General features: G+C 40.6%; 1 protein-coding gene across 9 annotated transcripts in view; it reads left to right on the top strand.

The window, feature by feature from the left end:
• Positions 1–23,759, top strand: part of LOC124065958 (protocadherin-15-like) — a 181,045-nt gene extending 157,286 nt beyond the window's left edge. For 3 of the 9 annotated variants that reach the window (XM_046401945.1, XM_046401949.1, XM_046401944.1), the window contains 12 exons: positions 1,214–1,429; positions 3,153–3,241; positions 4,426–4,602; positions 6,062–6,280; positions 7,684–7,692; positions 9,065–9,184; positions 16,495–16,516; positions 17,161–17,199; positions 17,345–17,418; positions 19,349–19,463; positions 19,646–21,576; positions 22,283–22,420. In XM_046401945.1, coding sequence (XP_046257901.1) covers positions 1,214–1,429; positions 3,153–3,241; positions 4,426–4,602; positions 6,062–6,280; positions 7,684–7,692; positions 9,065–9,184; positions 16,495–16,516; positions 17,161–17,199; positions 17,345–17,418; positions 19,349–19,463; positions 19,646–21,553 — 2,988 coding nt within the window. In that variant the 3' untranslated portion in view covers positions 21,554–21,576; positions 22,283–22,420. Of the gene's footprint in view, positions 1–1,213; positions 1,430–3,152; positions 3,242–4,425; positions 4,603–6,061; positions 6,281–7,683; positions 7,693–9,064; positions 9,185–11,369; positions 13,172–16,494; positions 16,517–17,160; positions 17,200–17,344; positions 17,419–19,348; positions 19,464–19,645; positions 21,577–22,282 lie in introns of those variants that run through there. The other 6 variants (XM_046401946.1, XM_046401951.1, XM_046401948.1 and 3 more) reach the window with 6 other exon arrangements.
• Positions 23,760–24,132: the final 373 nt, after the last annotated feature.

The raw sequence follows: 24,132 nt of genomic DNA, 5'->3' as shown, positions 1-24,132 counted from the left end.
GTCTGGTTTGCTGTCAGTGCTGTCATAGCATCGTGTTCGGGCACAGCAGGCAGATGTTTTCAGCAAGCAAGCTCTAAAATCCCAGTGTACACTACACCAAACACAGAAAGACAAAGTTAGTGACTAGCTGGTGAACATGATCAAGCATTTAGCAGCTAAAGAGCCAAATATTTCCCCCAGGAGTTGGTAGAGACCAAATACAGAGCTCAGCGACAGTGAATATTGGAATTATTTCACAGGGTGGCGAGAAATGGGACTCTAAATGAAAGATAATGTTGCTCCTTAACCTTCTGTATGTTGTGTTGTTCACAACTTGTTTCCACCACCCCAAATGAAAGACAAGTCTCAAAATTAATTATTGCACGTTTAATTAAACAAAACAGTTCATGGTCAGTCATTAGTATTCATAAAATTTGAAACAAACCACGTAAGCAAACGTGTGAACCTCCAGCTGCAGCCTTTTTCCTTTTCGTTACCTACTTGTACAGAACACCTGAAGAATTATGAGCAAATATCTCTAGCAATAGGAGGACATCACCCCAAAGCTCCCCACATTCACTTCTTCTTTGAGTTTATTTTGATCAATGAAGTGAGAATAGAAAATAGAGCAAACAGCCAGTGGTTCCCACTCCTGACATCTGCAGTTTAGTATAAGGTTATAACAGTTGTCCATCAGTGGTTTGACATGATGAGACAACATAACTTGTCACCATGGCAATAAATCATGGATGGATGCATTAAAGAAAATGCTGCCGCCGAGAAGAAAAACAGCAAGGCAAACCTCCAGTTCTTCACTACACAGCTCTGATGATGTGCTGTCATGAGAAAATTGAATTGTTTTGATTTGTCACATAGCCACAGGATAATTGTGTGATAAATAACATCAAGATTGTTGCATCATGTGGGGTTTTGGGGGTAAATTGACACTGAATCGCCCAAGGAGGAAAAACTTGTTTGCAAAGTTTTCTGTTTAGATTTTAAAACATAATGCTCTTGTGGCCCAGTTCACTAAAGTCAAATGACAAATGTCAGCTGTGTTCCATCATAAAATATCATAAAATGTGGTATGGCTGACTGAGAAGTGGCCACAAAAATAAATGTTAGGAAAAAACAGCCACCATCTTGGTCAGGAGTTCAGGTTATGGTTGGTGTTTCTGAGGTATAGAGTATAACATGTCTAACTGTCAAACTGCGTGCTATGTGTGTCTTCTAGGCAACTGACAAGGACACTGGGAATTACAGTAAGATGGCATACCGCCTGATTATCCCACCCACACAAGAGGGCCAGGACAGCTTCGTCATCGAGACCTACACAGGTGTCCTCAAGTCGGCCATGATGTTTCGAAACATGCGCAGGTCCTACTTCAAGTTTCAAGTTATTGCCACGGACGACTACGGAAAAGGTCTCAGCAACAGTGCAGATGTAGTGGTGAGTATCCAGTGTGGTGCTTTTTGTGTGTACGTATGTGTGTACGCATAAGTACACATAAGTGTACGTATGTTTGTGATAAGACAAGATAACCCCTTTAATCCCACAGCAGGGAAATTTGCAGTGTGACAGCACCAAAGGTGGTAGCACTACAGCAAGGATATAATAAATAAGTAAACATACTCAACTGTTGGTTTGACATTATTGCACACTGGAAATGCTGAGATTGCACAATGATCATCAATATATCATATATACATTATATACATCAATATGTAATGTAATAATTAGCATATACATATAATGTACTGGTCTGTGAGCACACTGGTGAACATGTTCTGCTAGTCCTTGCACCGGTCGCATATTGATTCGACTGAATGTCGTGTGCAGCTTCTACAGCATGTTGTCTCTGCAGAGAATGATGTTTGGAGTGTGGAATTAGTTTACAATGTCATCTGTCTACAATTCATTTATAGAGCAGACCCTTATTAAAGGGGCATTCCACCAGTTTTACCAGTCAAAGTCAATTTAGTGGTGAATGGGTAATGCTGCTCAGCTGAAATAATAATAATGCTGAAAGCAGATGTCTTCTGTCGTTCTGGAGAACCTTTGTCAAGGCTGAGTAAATTACTCAAAGGACATTGTTTCTTTACTTCATGGTTGTGCTTTTGGGGAATAAAAATGTGCTGTGTGAAGCATGTTTGTTTGAAAGGAGCTATATAAAGAAAGTTGACTTAAGATAACCTAGTGTTAGCTGTAGCATTACATTCAATAGACAGTCATAACATCTTTAACCTGTTACTTGTTTTATAGAGCTTTAGAGTGTTTCATGAAGTAGAATGGTAAGGTATGAGTGACTGGTTTAGCAACAATTTTGTCACTATATCAAAAAAATGCCTGCCATGAAGAGCAACCACAACCTTTATATATGCCTTATGTGACAGTAAATTAATTGTTCATTCTGATGAAACCTCTGCTGTTTTTTGTGTATTAATTTGTTCATTATAATCCTAGATGATATTTTTTTGTGTTTGTTTACTCAATACTAAATGTTCTGGTTCCTCTCTATTGATTTATTCACGGTGGGTACAAGGCTCTCAACATGTGGCCTCTGCCAGTGGCTGATGATACAATTAAACTCTTTCTTTCAGACATGTATTAACTCTGTACACATTGTACAAAACATGTACGTCCTTGTGTATGTATGTATGTTTGTGTGTGTGTGTGTGTGTGTGTTTCTTTTTCTTAATAATTCCCCCATGCACCCGCTGTGATTGGACTCAGCTTTGCCCTCAATTCAATGCTTATCTTTCCTGACTGTGGGCAGGCTTATTTTTCGTTCCAGTGAAATATGTCTGGCTAACAAGCCTCTAACGAGACAGAAGGAGGGTCTGGGACATTGCCTGGATATGAGAGAGCAGCGAGTGCTTAACCATGGTGCTCGTTAATTTTCAAGGGGAAACCTAATTTCACAGGAGCCGCATGGGAGATTTGGCTGCAGAGCACAGAGGCTGTTGCCTGTCCACTAAACTGTGGCATGAGAATTAAAACCTGTTAAGTTTGCCGCATGACACCCATACAAGCAGACAATTAGAAGGTCTCATTTGGTCCACCAAAAGCAACGCTCGAATGAGTTAAAAAAACTCATAGCAAGACACATGTGAGTAACTGCTGTGTGTTTTTACTTCCATTCTCTCTTACCCTCCATCCCACAACCTCTCAGGTTTCTGTTGTCAATGCGCTGGACATGCAAGTTGTTGTGTCCACTGTCCCACCTACTTTAGTGGAAGAGAAGAAGGAGCAGCTCATTAGGTAAGACAAATGAGGTATCAAAGTAAAACCAAATTACCCAGTTGAATGAGAGGAAACCAGCACTGTGTTTGCATAATTCCAGGAGTAAATATTTGCGTTAATTTTTTATAAAGCATACTACTGTGTATTAAGAAGAAGAAGAAGAAAGAGGCATAAAATATTCATCTTTGAACAGATGACTGTCACCACATTTCGTCTACCACTCTTGTCCAAGCAATATATCATTTTTCGGTACGTTTCCTTGCCCTCTAATATTCCTTTCGTTGATTGGTTTTGGGCAGAATTGACACTGCAAAATTAATTGCATATTTTTGTGCCATATTTTGCAAACTATGCTTTGAGATGAACTTGGTTCAAGGTAGCTAATTAATTTGCATATGATTTTTTTTGAAGGACTGCAGTGATGTGTAAGACTCAGCAGTGCCAAACAACTGTTGAGAATAAAAATGGACTAATAAAAATGTTTTTTGTTTGGTTTTTTTTTGCATTTGTTGTTCAATAACCATTGACCAATCAATTAAGATCATAGATTAACCGACGAGACAATTGAGTCCATCCTCTAGATTTTGTTTTCCTCCTCCAAATTAATTAATGATAGAGATTCATGAAACATCTTTTTGCTCCTGGGGCACAGTGTTTAATCTAATTAGTAAATCTGAAAGGCAAATGGGCATTAATAGTTGTTTTTCAAGTGCTTGCTGTGTCTCTCCCCCACAAGTGACACTGCTCTTTAGGCTGAAAAACACACACATTAGTCATGTTAAGCTCTTTGGGGTAATGTCATTTGAGAGGTCTGCAATTTTGCACAGTGCTGGTGATGATCCAGGGCCATTTTACCTTAGTGCTCATACCATTTATCCACCTTGGCAAAGGCAGACGGCAAGGCTTTCCTTTATTGGCTGTAATTTGAGGTGTGGATTTCTCTCTGCCTGAAAGGGATTATCAGAGCCTTGCTTTGCCAAGAGCCCACTGCTGCTGCCCAATGGGACAATCATTGCCAGAGTGGAGTACTTAAGATTGGTGGCTCTCATATTGCTTTGAGCACAGAGGTGCCAGAAATGGTTTGAACTAATGTGAACTTTGACTTTGGCTTATACGGGTCTAGACATTAAGTACTTTTTAGGATTTACACCTTTATTGACTCCTTTGTATAAGTTTGACTTTTGGCTTTGTGTTTGTTTCAGTATTCTGGAGCGCCACGTCCAGGACCAGATTCCAGGTGCCAAGGTGATTGTAGAGTCCATTGGGCCACGTCGTCATGGCGATGGCTTTGAACTAGAAGACTACAGTAAGTCGGACCTGATGGTGTATGCCATTGACCCGCTCACGAACAGGGCCATTTCACCCAAGGAGCTCTTCAAGTGAGTGGATGAATTTTATTACAAGAAGTACAGTCCACCATTTGGTTTAAATTGATTTCCTAATGTCCCTGCTGTGGAGCATGTATCCCTGCAGTATCTTTGCCCTCTGTCCATACTGTGAGTCAACAAATGTCTCTTTTTCAGCCCCCCTCCCCTTCTTCCTCTACAGTGTCTCCATTTTTTTCATTGCCTTCGCTTTCTTTATACAATTTAATTACCCTGCAGGTGCACTGATCCTGTCATATGTCACAGGAAAGGGGCAGATGTTAGGGAGAGAAAGGAGTGGGTGAGTTTAGAGAGGGACAATGAGTGAGTGAAACAGGAAGTATTTCAATCAGTCCATCAACCTGTCAGGCCTGCTGTCTCAAATACAGTTTTAAGAGTCTAGAGATATGTCAGCAATACATTTTATTTGGAGGCATAGAGATAGAGATATATATAGGGAGAGAGATAGTAAAAGATTTTTGTGTGCTAAATCCCACCTGCAGGCTATGTTCACTCGTCTATCGCAGAAATGCAACACAGAAAAGGTGCTTACAAAACACCTTTACATCTCATCAAAAGAAAAAAGACCCTGGGTGTAGCTGAGGAAGGTGAGGACAATCTTGTCCACACCTTTTTCATGTTCCTTAGCCCTTCTGTCAAATCGATCAGGCAACAATCGTGAAAAGGCAACTCCATTAGAGCATGAGAGTTTCCAGTCAATAGGAGACACCCCCCATCTGAGTTGCCCTCTTGGTCCTCTACCAATTTGTACTCCTGCTTATCTCACATTTATCTCTCTGAGGCCATCTTCTGTCTTGATTTCTCTTTTTCCATGCTTACAACCAATTCTGTTTTGTGTTTGACTTTGGAATGAGATTGTGACAATTTATGTCAAAATTGCCACCATGAATACAGCATTCTGTACCACTGGAGATCTCTAGAGGATGATTGCCAGAGAGCCACTTAATAACCTTCATCTCCACTCATTTATACACCTAGACAGTAATTGTATGTGGCAGTGTGCACATTCTTGTGATGCAGACTGTTTGAATCTGGTTATTGTTACATAATACGATTGGAGCAACAGTGGGTGCATTGTTTGTGTGGATGCTCATCTTACCACAATATTGATGCAAATTCTGCCATAGATTTGTAATAGAAGGATCGCAGAAGTGAAAACACTATTTTTAGCACTCCTTTTAGCATTGAACTGGGCTGGACAGCCGAACAATGAACTGAAACTTGTTAGAAAGCTCTGAAAGGCAAGGAGGGCTGCATATATAGATGATAATTCTCTGCAGGTTGATCCCTACAAGTGACCCCTTTTATGTTGTCTCATTATTTTCATCTAAAAGGGGTGTGTGGGTGGGTGTGTGTGTGGGGGGGGGGGGGGGGGGGGGGGCGGGTGTTAGATTTCTAACTCAACCACCGAACTCCTTATGTTCCTGTTCTCATTGTGTGGTATAAATAACAGATTTCTTGATGGAAATGTGCTGGAAATCAACAAGGAGTTCCAGCCATACCTGGGCGAGGGTGGTCGCATCCTCGAGATCCGCTCCCCAGATGTTGTGGCCAGTGTAAAGAAGGCAGCCCAGGCTGTGGGATACACAGAGGGAGCTCTCCTGGCCCTGGCCATAATTATCATCCTCTGCTGCATCCCTGCCATCCTCATTGTCATGGTCACCTACAAACAGTGAGTAGTCTCACCTCAGCAGTAATCACTGACGTCTGCATTTGATTAATCATATTTAATTGGTTGTCAGGAAATACATCTTAATTAAGCATGCCATTATCTTAGGAGACATTGTATTACACTCAAGTTTTAGCTAAAGGGTTTGATCCTCACGGAGAAATCTGATATTTATTGTTTGTACTCTGTAGCCTGCTAGAATAGTGCCAGCAAAACCACAAACAGCATTGTTGAAAAGTATATTTGTCAAGTGTTTAAGATAAAGCAAGAGCACTTCTTGCTTGGCTGCTGCCTTTTTCTCTCTCTTTCTCCCTCCCTCTCTCTCTTGGTCTCTCTCTCTCTCTCTCTCTCTCTCTCTCTCTCTCTCTCTCTCTCTCCCCCTCTCTCCCTCTCCCTGTCTCTCATCAGACATGCTGACTGCGCACTCTGCTGGGCTAATCTCCCTGCTCATGCTCTGTGAAAGCAGATTAATTAACACTCATTTGTGACGAATATCTACAGCCAATTGTGACCGTCACAGTGCGTCTTCACGCTACTTAATCATCTCTGCCTGACACACACATGGAGTAAACAATGCCCTGTCTCTCTCACACACATCCTGTGCAGTTCACAAAAAATATGATGCTTTTTGTTTTAAGCATAATTCAGATTGCTGACATGATTGGACTCGTGCTTGGCAGGAGTCAGGTTCTTATCCCCTCTAATCTTTGGTATGCTGCAAGTGATCCACAAACAGCGACTTTGGGAAATGTTTATTCACAGCAGATTGGCGAAGTGGTTGTCTTTAACGCAAATGCAGAGACCAAACAACACAGCAGAAATCTGTTCATGGTGACATGAGACCTAACACACAAACTGCCATAGCAGATGGAGATTTGTTCATGGCGGCATTACTTGGGTAAAATGAGATGATTTAGGAAATAATTCCCTCATTTCTGCGTGTCAACACAATTCCCTGTTGTCTAAATTTGGGGATGAATCCAATATTTAAAGCATGAATCTGTTTATTCATGTGGAATAATTGAATTTTGTTGTGAATAAGTAACAGTGAAATGAAACATAGAAGATTCACTTCAGGAAAAAGCGGTGGCTACTTTTGCATTTAGCTCTGCGGTCACTGCCAGATGCTTAAGTGCCTACTATTTAGAAACTGGAGAAAATATACCAAATGTTTTCTCCAGTTTTTACTGTTTTGTGGTTGAATAGATAGACATATTATGCTTAATCTGTTGTCTGAGTTGCATGTATAATAGTCATTTGATCTGAAGGTTATCTTTGTTTTGATCAGTCCTTCCTGAATTAATATACACTTTTTGTCAAAATTATGTAATTTCATATGTAATGTTCCTTATCTCTCTGTTTCTTCCTGTCTCCCTGCTTTCCTCTGAATCAAAACCTGTCACCAGATTCAAAGAGTAAGTCATTTTTCCTCTTCATGTTTTATAAGTGATCACTCTTTCAGTACTTAAAGTGTATGAGAAGTACAGTTTCTGTCATTACTCATTAGTTATTTAAAGATGAAGTGAATGTTTGAAGATGACTAACAATATGCATGCCAGCTAATGCCACCTTATCAAAATGCGTACATTATAATGACAAAAAAAAAGCAATGCTGATTCATCCTGTATGCCACAGAAAGAATGTTTAGATTGTTTCGATGTTTCTCTTCATGTGGAGAATCTGATCCAGTCCAAAAGGAAAATCAGCCCAAAAACAGCATGACTCGTAGTCCTGTCCCAACGTTCTCTCACTTGATTCTAACGTCACACCCGTCACTCTGTTGAAAACTCTGATCTGTTCCCTGTCATTTGCATAAACTGCTTGTACATTAATGTCAGACCTACGAGTTAAGAAAAGTATCACGGGCTATAGTAGTATAGTATTGTGCATAACGTAAAGCTAAAAACATGTTCATAAAATAACTCTTTTGGAATAACTTGTCCAAATATAATTAACTTATATAATATCTTTTTTCTCTGAGAATTGGAGGAATCTGCAACCTCAAAGGAGACTTTCAAATCTGAGTTAGCGGATAGTACTGGCATAACTTCATTGCTCCCTTGTGATCTAAAACATTCTTGCGTTGTGAAGCTTCCCATGTATAAATCTCTAATGAGCAATGTTTTTGGTGTTAATAGTAAAACAATTGCCTGAAAGGGTCGATAGTACTACTGATCCCATTAAGAATCAACACAGCTCTACACAGCTTTTGAGAAAAAACAGTTAGCTGGTGAAGAGAGTTGAGCAAAATAATAAGAGTCAGATGAATGGTAAAGCAAACCAGGACCAAACTAGTAGTTTATATTGCAGACTGTAAACACATATTGACTGTGATGCTGGCAATTGTTTGCTAGCATGTAGAATTAAATGAAATTGTATATAGTTAAGTGAGTTAAAATAAGATATCAAGGCCTGTTGCTCTAATTTTGATTTGAAATCTCTGCTGACATTTCTGTCAAAAAAACATTTAAAGCAGCTTTGAACTGAAAGAATAAATGCTAACTATACTTTGTCCCACTATACCAAATTATCTGTACTGTGCCAAGGCAAAAAAAAATCCCAAAAAGTCTTATGAGAACACATGGTTTATTCATGTAAGAGACTTCATGCATAAAGTGATGCGTGTGGATCCTACTCACTTTTTAACTTTTTAATTCTTAACTACATTAAATGCGAAAGAAACGAGAACTGGTATTGATTTTTCTTTGTGCATGAGGCTTTTTCTTCATGTCTTTTTGCATGTGGACTAGCAACACATAACTTGGTGGCTGTAACCACTTTTCACAGGCGACAGGCAGAATGTGCCAAAACTGCCAGGATTCAAATGGCTTTACCACCAGGAGGGAAAACACCTCCGGCAGGCGCTCCCACAACAAACCTCTATGAAGAGCTGGGCGACAGCAGCATGTGAGTCAGACCTGACCCTTTATTATCCATCTGCCATCCCACCTATCCCACCTGTTCCCATGACAAGCCAATACTGTATCTTGCCCTACAGGTTCCTTTATTTGAATTTCAGATCTAAACTCAGAGGAAATGCTTTCGGGTTGAATGCTAGTCCAACTGCCTTCTTATTGCCCTCCTTTTTACACCGACTTCTGTCTAGGATTTAAAATCATTTCCCTCTTTTCTAAAATGACCGCTGGCTGCTCTGCATGTTGACCTCATATATCTGGCTACAGCTTTAGACATATTAGTAGATGCATCAATGGATCTCTCTGCTCTTTGACTTCCTAACCGTGATCCACTTTAGATGCAAACCACAGTCTATGCTGCTGCACAGCTGATAATTAGATTTTAGCTTATGTGTATTGTTTCTAATTTGACTTTGTATGGATTTTTGCATGACCCTCTCCCAAGGTAAGATTATGTTTAACTTAATAAAATACAGAATCTGATCTGTGCTTAATAATTGGTTTTGTCATTAATTATGTTATACCTTCCTTTAGTTAATACTTCTATTAAATGGTTCCTAAGCTTACCTTTATAGCTTCATCAGCACAATCGGATTTCAGCTTTTATGGAAAACTCTACCCAGAATGTATAATGAAATGTTAATACTTGAGGATTAAGTGAGGTTGAATTGAAAGAGATGCCCCAACGGGTTTAACAATTTTGATTTACAGCCTGTTAAAGCAGTACTGCTTCTAACATCACAAATGCTGTCTTTTTAAAAAAAAAAAGAAAATGGAAATTTAATGGCAAGCCATAAAGTGCTTTTGCAGTGTTTACAACAGATGTTGACCAACACTCAACAACATGCAGACGCTTGAACAAGAGAAAAGCTCTCATGGGGATTGTATTGTAGCTGAGCATTGTTTATTTGGAGGTTGTTTTCCAGCCTGCACTAGGAACAAGATGAGTGGGTCTTATAAACAACCCCATTAAAAGACTTTGAAATTCCATGTTTAAAGCAAGACGTTTTCTATGATGAAAGGTATTGTGTGTGTATGTGTGCGTGCGTGTGTGTGTGTGTGTGTGATGGTGGTAGAGGAGGTTAGCACATCAGGGCACCTCTGCGTACTAAATTGATACAATATTTACCCTCAAAAAGCAAAAAAGTAACACACCCTTGAGCTTATACTCCATCCTCACCTCTTACATTGCTGTTTTAGTCATCTCATCATCTATCTGTGTTTTTATCTTATCCATCATTTCTATACTCCTGTCTCTCTGGATTCAGACTGCAGTAAGTAATCACAAACCATCTCACAAAATAAGGTCCTTATTTGTAAATATAGCACAGGATCAACACTCTCGTTTCCCCAATAGCTTTTGAGTATATGTGTATAATTATATATATATATCATACATCATATACACATGTAGTATAAAGTATATGTACTAGATAGATAGATAGATGGATAGAAATATAATTTTGATATATGCTTAACCTTTATCTAAATGTTTTTCCTTTTCATTAATACCCTTGTGTGTACATGTATTTTTAATACACAGAGTTTTGTTAATTGACCTCGGTCAAATGGTAGAGGTTGGAATGCTTTGTAGGTTTTAAAGTTTAGTGAAATTTTAGGAAATGTGACTTTCCCTTTCTTTAGAAATACAACAGATTTCACTATAGTTATGTCATCTCCCTCTTACTGTCAGACAGTCATCTCCCTTTTGTGTCCTGACGCACTAATCTTCACATCTCTTACTGCTGGGGCTGATTACACTTCAGTATGAGTTTAAGTTGGTTATTGGTATTATTCTTTAAGCCTAAACCCAGCATATCTTTGGCCATTTTAATTATATTATTTCAATATGTAATCATATCACATAAATGTTTAGCATAAGCTTAGAACTTATTTTAAGTCGTCTTTTTCATTTGTCCTACAGCCGTGCATTTACAGTCATCTGACCACTTCAGACAGTTAAAAACTGAGTCATATTTTAAGCTGTTTTAATGAATAACTTGAGCAACAGTCACAACACTTAAAGAGTCAGACTCAGTTCAGATGCAGGAAGAAATGATAGCACTGTAGCTTTTCTCTCATCTGTTTTTCTTACTTAGTTCACCCTTAGACTGTCACCCTTCACCTGTTTCAAGTCTTTTTTTTTCATTCTTCACCTCCACCTTTCACTGGGACAGGGCTAAAAAGTCTCTCATTGAGGAGGCCGACCACCAGAGGATTCTTAGCACCTTTGCCTGTCGCGCCATTGCAGCCCGTGGCAACGGAGCATTACATGTCAACTTGCCCAAGTCAGAGAGTAACGTGACCTTACTCTCTGACTGCAACCCGCTCACTACCCACAACCCTGTCTATGATGAAAACAGTCCCCTCAGCAGTCCTGATGGCTTTGTACGAGGGGAGAGTGCGTTTGGGAAGCGATTCTCCTTTTCTCCCTCCCACTCAACAGGATCGGGGTGCGTCTGGTCAATGCCTGCTCGCATTCACGCAGGGCTGCACAGTTATGAGGGGTCAAGAAGACAAGCTCTTATGAATCTAGAGGACTGGAAGCTACTCCAAGGAGCCATGAGAGGCGAGGGAAGGCAACAAAGTTCGGACAGGCTTCACCTGAGTGGCAGCACAGAGACCAAGTTGTCCGTCCGTGAGCAGGCCAGGCAGTTTGAGCAACAGGCGCTCCAAGAGCAAACCCCCAAACAAGGCATGGGGTCCACAGGTTCCCTCTCTTCCATCCTTCTCAGGGATAGAGACAGCAATGACATGATAGAGGTGAACTCAGAAACCCTTTTCTCTATCATGGATTACTCCTATAACCACACATCTGTGGGCAGGGATGTGCCCCCCAGCGTTATAATTACTCAGGGAGAAGAGTCATGGCCCCTGGCTAGCCAGAGACCAACTCCACCTGTTCTCAGGAAATTTAGCTCCAGCATCTCCAACTACATGACAGTTCAGCCTTGTCAGATCACTGTGGAGATCATACCAGACCCACCAGAACATCCTCCACCTCCTCCGCCTCCACAGCAGCCGCATCCACCTTCCCCACCCGCATCTCCTCCGTATAGTCCACTTTCTTCACCACCTTCACCCTCCTACCCTCTTAAACCTCAATATGTCCCTCCTCCTCCTCCTCCAGTCAATAAACATGTTGCTCCCCCACCTCCGCCCCCTCTTCCTCCCCCTCCCTCACCTGCTAGCGATCAGTCGCGCCCAGTCATCCAGTTTGTTCCAGCCTCTTTGCCGCCCGTGTCCTCGCTTCGCCCCATTTCAGAACGGAAACACCCCCCTCCCCTTGACCCATCACAAACTGATGTCGGAAAGAAGAAGGAGCTCAAAGGGATCCTGAAAAACATCCAAAATCTAGCAGACATAGAGAGGTCTGTTGCCAACCTGTACAGCCAAGTAGACAAAAACTGCAAGGTGCCCAAGTTTAACAAGGAACCACAAGTGACTGAAGAATCAGAGAGTGCTAACAAACTGCAAAGCACTGATCCCTGGGATGAGCAGAGCACGCCAAAAACAAGCAACTCCAGCTCTGAGGTCCAAATCAACTCCACCACTATGAACTGCACTGAACATGAAACAAGTCAAGTGAACATGGCAGCAGAGGTTCAGAAAAGCCAACTGAACAGCCCCAACACTGCTGAGCTCAGTGAACAGTTTTCTTCTCAGTCCACAGTGTTCTGACTTTTTCTCTTTGTCTCCAAACTCTCATTAATTCCATTCTCCATGCCTCTTTTTTCTGTTGTTTCTAAATACTTTTTATTTTTTGCACAGTTAGTATTTTATATAAGCTTTAGCCAAGTTGCAGAATTTTGACTGTGTGTGTTTTCCAGACACAAAATGCTTATTCTTCCTTGGTGCTTAATTTCTAGAGTCACCTGCCAAGTAACGTACTGTGTTCTGCCACACTGACTGTACAATATGCTGACAGGCTTGCATTAGAGCATAAAAGAGACTTGCATACAAAGTATCAGTTCGGCCCAGTTCATTTCCATGTTTTAATTATTTGAACTACTATGAGATTTATGATTGTGTCTAGAGTTGGGGTCTGTTTTTCACTTTTCACAACTAAGTATGTTGTTTCAGTTCATTTTGAGGGAAATTTTCATAACTGTTAAGAATTTCCCAGTGGTATGCAAATTCTGTGAAATTAGCTTCAAAGGATTCAGGAAAAAAATGAACGCATATTTGCTGAAACATATTCATAACGCTGACTTAAGCTCACATAAACTATTGCATTATTTTTTAGGTTTATTTAACAGGCAGTAACATACAGTGATGAATCAATGTGAGATATATAAAGAGACAAGAAGATGCCAATTGTCATACGCAGCCCCTGAGCTGTGGACAACATACACATAAACAAAAACCCACATTACATTAAAATAAACATACTGGGTGTTATACTAAGGCGGGCTACAGAAAAATCATTTGATTTAAATGTCATACAGTTGATTGCGGAATCGACACTTCAAAGTGAAAACATCTTCTTGTGTTGGTTGAAGCACGGCTACAACATTGACTGTGTGTGGTGGCAGGCTCTGTGTGAATGAAAAGGGCTAACCTCTGGGGGACCTGTCCGTTCACATGTCTGCCGACATCTTCGCAGCAAGTTAAAGTAGTGACTGTGGTGTTCTGCTGCACACTGGAAAAGGCTAATTGGAGAACCAATCAATCATTAACCAGGACTGCCGCCTGTGGGACTGTCAACTACTGTTACCCTCTCCTTTTCTTTTCCAGCCTTCTGACCTTCTGCTTTTCCCATTTGTCTGTGCTTCTCCCTCCCACTTCCTCTCTCTCTATAGTTAGCTCTAATACTTTCCGATCCTTGGCTTCTTCTTGTTAATCCTTCCTCGTGGTTCTCGGGTGATTCTATTACCTTCTTTACTCTCATTGCAATGCGGCCTCTGTCCCCTCTCTCTTCCTTTTTTTTTTCTGTGCACAGGTTTTTCACTTCCACTTCTCTCTGTCTTTCTTTCACATACCCTTCATGTGTTTGTTCGCCCTCCATGCCCCAAGGCAAATGGTCTTAAGCATACCTTCTTTCCAGAGCAATGTAATGTTTGATTCATCACGCGTTCCCCTGATGGGCAGATCGAAGGTCTGCTAATTCTGTATTCCATGTTCACTACATGGGGTAATCTCTTTTGTAAAAAGGCTAGCAGCTCACATGCTGTTTTTTTGGCAACCCAAAGAGCAGAAACCTTAATAGAGTATTATTTATATTCCATTTTTTATATTCCAACTGTTTTTATCACACTGTTTTATCAAACATTTTTGTGTTCTGACTTCTATATCTTCAGTGACACTTTCCTAAATATTATAACTAAAATCAAGGTAAAATTAATTAAATTATGTTTTGGGTTAAAATTTCCAAGATGACTCTGATGCGGCTAAACAGATTTCAAAGTATCTTTTCAAGTAAATACAAAACAAAGACCATATGGTATATGAATAATTAGACTATAGTTAATATCCATGTACTCACAAAATGCTGAACACAGAGATCCTTTGTGGCATGCAAGCATCCATCTGTCTTAAACCACACAGTATGGTTTATATTTTTGACACAGGAACAGTTTAACATTTGTGGAAATATGCTCAAATATGCTTTAGTTCATTTCTGCTACAATGGTTTCAGCAACTTCATTTGATAAAATGTATGTATCGAGGCTACATTTTACTCTGTCAAGCGCTCGAAATGCTATTGCTTGCACACAACATAAGCTTCATTCCCATGCTTTGGTATACAGTATGAGAGCGCGCACAACAGATCAGTATTGCTTGACAGAGTGTATAGTGATGGGAAACACTAATTATGAGAGATTATCAGTTAACAGTTTGAGTCAAGCATAGAAGCTGTTTTATTTATAGTTCTAGTTGTTTTTTTCTTGCCATTGGTTTGTATATTAAAAAACCCAGTGGTGATGTTGAAGCTATGGGCTGTAGTTTCCCCAGTAAATTCTGCCTCTTCTGATGTTGCTGAAGCAACAGCCATGAGGTCAGTGTGTTCACTAAGAAAACATCTAGCTGACAATCCACTGCATTAGAGCTACTACTCAAAACTCACCACTCTGATAAACAAGGCAGATCTGTTGTGCTGGCTCTCTGTACGTACACTTTTCTCATACACACTAATTAGCCAATACTTGGGAAGGAATTGTATCTTATGCCCACAAATTAATCAAAATGTGGCAATCTATTGTATTTCATGGACGGGCAATAGCATTTGGAGCAAACAGTGCTAAACTAAAACATGTTATACTCTCTCTTTCTATGGCTGCTTCAGGGCTCCATGCACCTCTCTCAACGCTTTTTCTATAACCTTACCTAATCACCCATCTTTCCCCAAGTCTCCTCTTGTGCGAACGTCCTACGGCTGCTGTCCACTGGGCCATTTTTCTTCATATTGTATGAAGCAGCAGTAACCAGCAGCCAAGCCAACAGGTCATCCATCAGATCCCAGTCACATCACCACTCTGCCTGGAAGGTGTGGCTGTATGACTCTGCCCTGTCCCCTGGTCCCTGCCCATGATAACAGATCACAGCTCTCCAGAGGAAGCTCACATCATTGCTTGGCCATATATCTAGGTGTGAAAGTCATCATTATTTATGGCCCCAGACAGGTTACAGTTGTACACTTGTGAACCTGGAGGTTTAAGCCGGGCTGCTCCATTACTCGCTGTTTCTCATTGATTTGTACTGAATTCTCTACACTGTTGTCCTTTGAAGCAGCTATGTTTTTTGTTATGGTTGTTTATTTATGTGTGATAGATGATTTACATGCATCAATTTAGTTAAAAATACATTGCTGCTTTGAAAATGGCACATGATGATGTGATAACCAAAGACAATTTTGTCAGCTTTCTTCGAGTCACTAATTCATTCCTCCCTGAATCACAATGTCCTTTTCATATCTGTAAGCAGATGCTGTAGATATGTCTGTGTAAACACTGCTTATTATTAATGTTCAAATTCCAATTTTCACAGCCTCTTTGATATTTGAATTCATTGTAGCTTTTTTTTCCTCCCTGTTTGGATGAGATGGGGGGGGGGGCAGCTCACACCAGCGTGATAACATTGTGGCCTTAGGCACCCCTTTTCAAACTAAACTGAGGTCTGCAACTCTGTAATTTAACACATGAAAATGCACAGTAAGTAAAGCTGCAGTTTTCTCACTGGTCAGCAGAATGTAGACAAGCTAGTCCTGTAGACTTAACATTTCATTTATATGAAAGTGCTTTAAAAGTTGCTGTCAGTCCATATTCATCATTTGTCTCATTTCCTCTTTTTTGCGGCTCGCAGCAGGCGAGGCTACGGCAGACAGGTAAGCATTCCTGTTGTGTTTTTATCTTATTGTTGTGCCAAGACATTTCGTCACTATCAAGCGAGCTTGAGGCTGCTTATATCCCATTATTCTTATCTGTAACTCACTTGATGGAAAACACTGAATGAGATTAAGATGAGATTCTGCTGATAGGACTTCAAAAACTGACTTTACACTTTAGGTTTTGATTTGAAAGTCTCATGTATTCGCCAACGTTCTTGTCAAATAGAAGATAAGCATTTGGATTGCATTTTTTTCCTCTGTTGGACCGAAATATATAATCAGGGACTAAACAGAGTGACCCTATTTGATAGTGTTTTGACATTGAAGTCTTTTATTGTCACCTTCAAATAATCTGAATTGTCAACATCCAACATACACGGGATATTTTTGTTGCAATTTCTTACTTCCCTATTGTTTGGACACCTTGGTTTGCCTCCTGTGTCCTTGCTTTTTTTCCATCAATATTTATCCCTGCTCCTCCATGGCATGTAAGGTAGACTATAGAATAAAAATTAGAGAGACCTATTTTCTATGGCTTCACAGCTGAGGTGTGTACAGTGGACTCTTCCTTGTGTTTGTGTTTTTCTTGCTTGTCCCTTCCCTCCATTACCTTATACTTCTTCTATACTAATCTTTGGCAGCAACAGCAACTGCTGAGGCCATCTCTTCTGAGACCTGAGGTAGAAACACTCCTGCTTTTCCTAATTCACAGGGACTGTAGTCATACTGATGTATACTCACCCTATATGCTGTTCCTGGGCTTCTTTGTCTGTCTTTCTTGAAGGATTGCTGAGTAATTTCTCACTGTGCCTCTCTGAAATGCAGGAACTCTCCATGGAGTCAGGTATCGACCCAGGCCAGGACTACTACACACAAGACTACTATAATTATGACCAAGGGTGAGCATGCAGCCCACTTCCCTTCTCGTCTTTATCAGTCTTACTGTAATCCTTGAAACTGAACACCACTGGTTCATTTACAGTTAAAAAATGACATAGTTATGGATTATTTATCACAAACCTTACCTTCCAGCTCCCAGTGCTGAAGGTCCTAGGGAGCAGGAGGGCATTTTGAAGAAGTTCAGAATAAAATCATGTGCATAACTTATGCTGCCCTTTCGGAAGTCCATAGCATCTGAGCGTTTACCCTTTCTACCCCCTTCAAATGAGATCAATTATGCTGCCTTGAGTGTTTTCCCATGGTTTAATGGATAGAAGGTGTTTTGGCTTGCATGTTACATTGCCCATATGGTCTGAAGAGGAAAAACACAGAACTCAAAGCTGTAACAGCTGCTGAGAAATTGCTATTCATTAAATTCTCCTGCTGTATGGCAGGTGTATTTCCCACCACACTGAAGAATACACTCCAAGTTTATCAAAACAGACAAAAGCTTTTGCACCTTACAACCTTAAATTGCTTATAAGAAAAAACTGTTCATATAGGAATGAAATGTTGTAATTGCCCCTGTGGTTACTTGCTGACCTACCTGTCTGCTTTACAAACTCTAATTACCTCAGCTGATGCTCACAGTGTCTGAATCACACTGGCTTAGATCTGCAACAAGCTTTAATTATATTTTAATGGCATGTCACAAAGTTCATTCTGAAAGCTGCTATTGCAAATGACTGTGTCATCACTGTGACTGGATGCCTTTGATCCATTTCTATTTGCATTGAGGTGCACACTCAAACAGCAGTCAAGCTTTAAATTCAGCAGTCGCCAGACTGTGTGGCCCCCCTCATGTGTTCAAAAGGTGGTGGTGGTGACACAAATTTTTATCATCCTCTTTCCTTTAGACTCCTCTCTAACTCAGTATCGTAAGAACAATAATTCACAAACACAATATAAATTATCTAAATCAACTGAGGCTATCCAAAACACTAATGCAGACTACATAATGGAGGATGAAAAAAAAAAAGATTCATACAATCACAGTGTTTAAATTTGGCCGTTAACAATGAAAATTCAAAATAAAAAAAAATCCAAAATGTCTTTTTCCTTGTCTTTTGTGTTAATGACACTTGGCAAGAAATAAAACTGCACTGTGCTCTGTTTAGTAGGGATAGTAGTAGATAGATGTGTTTGAATAGATAGCCTCATTTAGCACTCCCTTGTTGTAAAGCCATGTTGCCCTACATGCACTTTAGTAAAAAACAGAAAAATAAAAAAAAAACAGAACATTGGAGAAGAGTTATGCATCCTGATTTTAGCAGTGTTTTAATGGGTTTTTTGGCACTACTTGATATTGATATATACTCGATATTTCTGCATGTCTTTGCATTATTCTAATTGATTTGACCCCTGTGACAAAATGGGCAAATATGTACTCTGTTGTATTTATTTTCTGCATGCTTTTTTTTTTCCTCTCCATTACATCCCTCCAAACTTGCAGGGTCATTACCAGGAAGAGCTACAAATCACCACAGCAATTACTTCCTATCTGAACAAAAATATTGCCAAATCTACAATATAAAAAGATCCAAATCAGTAATGAATGGGGTCAGCCTTGTGCAACAGTAGAAGATTTAGAAAGAGTCAAATGAGTTAAAAATTTTAATTAAAAACAGTAAGAATTAAGCCCTTTTATCTCTCTGTCAATTAAATATTGGACAACTCAGGTTGTACTGTAGTCACTGTAGTAATTGTAGTAACATATGTTTAACATAATAGTAGAATGTCATATAGCATGTAGATGAATAATATTTTTTAAAATAATTAATTAATGCTGTCTAATTTACTTTATTTATTACAATCATAAGCAAATGTGTATGTTGGTCCATGGTAATTCTAAGAACTTTATTTCAAAATTTCTGTGAACTTATTTCTCAGGTATGACCTTCCTCAGTATGGCAGTCGGAGGAGGCTGATAACTCCCATGTATGATGAATATGGAGAGGTGATAATGGAGGACGATGGGTATTACTACAGTCCTCATGGTCCTGAGGTATTACCTTTCCTTAGATGTGAATTTCATGCATTCAATGATTATGTCAAGATTTTCACTTACTGCCTCAATAGGTTGCGTGTCCATTGTATTATTGAATCAGCAGTATCAATCGAATGTAACTTCCAACATTGTGCCTTTATCTTTATAAAAGGTTTCTAAATTAAATATGACTGTCTTAGGGCCGAGGCAGAGGCCGTGGTGGTGTGCGGGGCAGAGGTCGACCCAAGAGGGTTGCATTTAGGGATGAGCGACCAGAGGATGAAATCGAACAAGCTGAGCCAGCAGACGGGGGCGAGCCCTCTAAGGCTGCCAAGAAACTGAAATCTGTCATGAAACTCAGCAAACTCCTGGTGGCCAGTAAGGGAGGAGAACAGCCATCTGATGTTGGTCCTTCTGGCCCATCCTCATGGAACAAAGCCAAGATGTTCAAGATGTTTGGTGCCGGGAAGAAGGACAAGGATTATGCCAAACTGATGTCAGCCCGCCGTATTGACAGCCAGGAAAGTCTAACTGATGGACCAGCACATACGGGACCAATTGACAGCAAGTCTGATACCCGTAGCCGGCTCGGCAAAGTTTTGAAGAAAATCAATTTAGGCAACAAATTACAGCTCCGGAGGAAGTCACAGAGTAGTGTGAGTCGTGGCTCAGCCACAGGTAGTGAGAGAGATGAGGAAGCCTCGCAAGTTACCAGTGAGGATGAAAAGAAGTCTAAAGTGTCCATCAGTGTTACAGAAAGTGAGCCAGAAGCAGGTGCAAGTGGAAGCAGTAAGGAAAAAGGCTCTGATGAGGAATCCTCAGAGAAAAGCAGTGTTGACAGAGATTATCTGAAAGTAGATTTAGACCGGGATGATGCCAATGAAAGCACCGTGGACTCAGAGGAAGAGCCCGATGAAGAGCTGGGAGATTCTGAAGAAGAGTCTAAATCTGAAGGAGACGAAACTGAGAAGGAATCTGTCACCGAGAAGGAATCCAAGTCCGAAAGAGAATCAGAATCGGAGAAGGAGTCAAAGACGTCTTCAGCTACAGAGAAAGAGTCAGAAACTGAGAAAGATTCGGAGTCTGAGAAGGAGTCAGAGTCCGAGAAAGAGTCAGAATCCGAGAAAGAAACAGAATCAGGAACGGGAACAGGAACGGAGAAGGAAACAAGCACAGAAAAGGGTTCAGGAGATGAGAGAGACTCAGATGAAGAGTCTGAGGAGGAGGAAGAGGCTTCAGGGAGCACCAGAGAAAGTGGGTCTTCAGCCCGCTCTTCAGTGAGATCATCGGCTACTGAGGCCAGCAAGGGCAGCAGCACTTCAGATGTGAGTGGCAGTGGGACCAGGGGAAGTGAAAGTGCAAGTGAAAGTAGTGGTGGTACTGCTACCAGTGCTGCATCTTTATCTGGCTCAAGTGTTAGGTCATCACAGAGAACCAGATCATCAGTAAGTGGAGTAACCTCAGAGAAGTCCAGTGAAGAACTAAGTGGGGCTGAGTCAGGGACAGGGACAGCCAGTGAGGCAGAGGCAGAGTCAGAGTCAGGGTCAGGAAGTGAAGGTTCATCATCTCGCCGGTCCAGCCAGAGGACAATGTCTGGGTCAGAGTCCCGTGGAGGGCCTTCATCTGGCAGTCAGATGACAGACCAGAGCTCCCTGGGCAGTGAGGAAAGTTCAGCTAGTTCCTACTCCACAAGTGGCAGCAGGCGTTCCCAAAAGTCCATCCTGAGCCACAGATCTGAGGACACAATCACGGAGGAGAGTGAAGAAGAGGAAGAATCAGAGACTGCTGATGAGAGCAAAGAGTCGGCTAGCGAGCTCAGTGATGCATCATCTAAGAGGTCCAGTGTGGTGTCTGGAGACCCTGGGCCCTCTGCCCCTTACACCGGCCCTCCTTACAGCTCGGAGATCAGAAGCATCGGTGACACCTCTGTAGAGACATATGGAGGACTTTCCCCTATCACTGAGGTGGACGAGGACGCCATATCCTCTGACAAATCTTCAGCCAGTGGCTCTAGATCAGAGGGAAGCAGTGCGTCACAGGACTCCACAGAAACAGAAGCGAAGTCAGATGCTGATTCAGAGTCTGAAGGGAATTCAACTGCCCTCTAGAGAGATGTATTATCCACTGAGAAGTAAGAGTGAATGAAATCAATTACACTTGCATGGGAGTGAAGAAATATTGCTTTCCTCTACAAAGTGGTTCAAACATCCACTTTTTCCTCATTTACCCTGAGCAAAGAAAAAACTTTGGTGGTGGTTTTACTGCTGCAAAACATCAGTTTTGCTCTCTTTCTCGTGTTCTTTTCTTTGATGTTTTCTGTTTTCATGCCTTTACTTCTAGTATGACACTGTGCTTTTGTGTCTGCTGTGAGATTTTGCATGTTGCAATACTGTCTGCTGTTTTCAAATGATTATTTTCTGGAAATTTATACTGCTAAGATTTGTCACCATAAACTCATTTCTAACACAGAACAGAAACTAGATCATAAAATGGGGTTGGAAGCATAAAATCGGAAGTTATTTCACATGTGAATATTCTTTATTAGAGCAAGCATATCTTAAGCATCTTAAGTGCAGTTATATTACTGTAATAAGAACATGTTATGGTCAAATGTCAGTATCTGTGTGGTAGCATTCTCTGTTCCAGTACATGAGCTTAAATTCTTTCAAAAAACTCTGACAAGGCATTAGATTATGACAAGAATTTCTTGTGAATACTGTGATCTCGATACCTGCTCTACATTTCAACTGTCTGTGTTTGTATTTTTGCTTTCATATACTGTACCTTCTGAAAAAAAAAAACAATTTATTGATCTTGACCCCTTCTCTCCTCCTCAGCTTGGGAAAAAGAAGCGGATTAAGCTGGTTGTAGATCGGGAGAATGAGACCAGCTCCACCGGAGAGGACAGCACCGCAGAGACCCAGCGGAGCAGGCTACCTAACAGCCACAGCAACATCAATGGGAATGTCTACCTCGCACAGAATGGCACCATTGTTCGAACTAGGCGGCCACCCCACCCAAACAACTTGAAGGTGGGCTCTCCATGCCGGCTTGGTAAGCATTTTAAAAAACTAGACAAGTTGGGTGTGACACATGAAGAACCCCCTCCCATTATTAGCGTTGAGGGCACAGGAAAGGACACAGAAAATGGAACAGGTACATGCGTTCCTTCTAACGTGGACGTCAACCTCAACACTCGGTCCTCCTGTGGCTCCCTGGGATCCACCATCACAGATCTTAGAAGTTTTGGGTCAAAAGCCAATATTGCTAAGGCCTTGACTGACAGAAAGAGTAGTGGCCTGTGTGTCAGTGAGCAGCAAGAGACTTCTGTTGACAACCACAAGGACAGTAGGGAGACACTGGAGTCCCACAGTGACCACACATTATCAGATGAGGAGGAGTTATGGATGGGACCCTGGAACAGCCTGCACATACCAATGACAAAACTCTGACTGACCACGCAGAAAATTTATTTCCTTTTCGTTATGTTTCTTCCTTTATCGAGTTGTTTTTGTTTAGAAAAAGATCATAAAAATGATTGTGTGCCTCAACTAGATAGTCTCCAATCATCGTCCACAACAGGTGGTTGCACTTGTAGTCAAATTTTTTTTAACAATTATTTGTTAAAGCTTACCAAGCTTACCACCACCGACAGGGCTATTATAGATGGGAACACAGAGCTGCAAGGCAAGAGTGCCTCAAAAATAAATGAAATTTTATGTGAACCGTGCTTGACTGTAATTTTAATGCTTTATTCAAGACAGAAGATGGTTCTATTTTATTGAGTGATTCCATGCTTTGCTTTCTTTTCTCAGTCTATTTTTTTTTTAAATATCCTAAAATAAATCACAAAGAGGCTGTCATTCGAGTCACTATGAAATTAAAGATATATAGAGAGAAATCATGGTGAACATATAAAGAAATTGTGATGAAATAGTCTATGGTAAATTAAAAGAAACTTATTTTGCTAATGGTGTTTTACTTGCAAGTAATTATGATTGTCCTTTATTATTTTACGTTGTGATCACTTGACAAAGTTTTTGAAAATTTCAGAAAAATATATAAAATTATTTTTGTCTATTTTGTATCTAACAGAAATGGAGAATCTAACATATGACATTAAAGACATAATACCCACATGACTGTCATCGCTGTATTTCAATAGTGAAATATGACAGAACAATCACAGTGTTTTTATATGGACATTGCAGAATATGGTATTTCCACCCCCTTTACATCATGCAGATTCATTCTGTTCATGATAATTTATTAACTGACACATCAGGACCCCATGCAGGGGAAAAGGATAACCAAAAAAATGTGCAAGATTCAACAATAAAGTTGTAACCAACGTTAATGTGTATTGTTAAGCATAATTGCAGGCTTTGAATATTTCTGCCCCCTCACCCTGTTTTCATCGCCAAAGTTTTTTAGAACCATGGGTGGTGTTAATGGCCACCATTGTCTGCCTTTAAGTCAGTATGAAGGATGTGTGGGGTTATAGATATACAGTTCTTGAATTGTATAATGGGAATGAAAGTTGGATATAAGACAGCCCACAGCAGTAGAAGTCAGCAGTAAGCTCATAAAAATACCATGTCTGCAGAGAGAGGGCTGTCAGAATGAGGCCTTCTCTGTGCAGTGGGCTTTCACTCTCAAGAAGAGCAATGACAGGTCACCAAACATG

Source organism: Scatophagus argus, chromosome 10 (assembly GCF_020382885.2).
Source record: "Scatophagus argus isolate fScaArg1 chromosome 10, fScaArg1.pri, whole genome shotgun sequence".
NCBI classification, from domain to species: Eukaryota; Metazoa; Chordata; class Actinopteri; family Scatophagidae; genus Scatophagus; species Scatophagus argus.
This window is presented reverse-complemented; position numbering and strand designations above follow the sequence as displayed.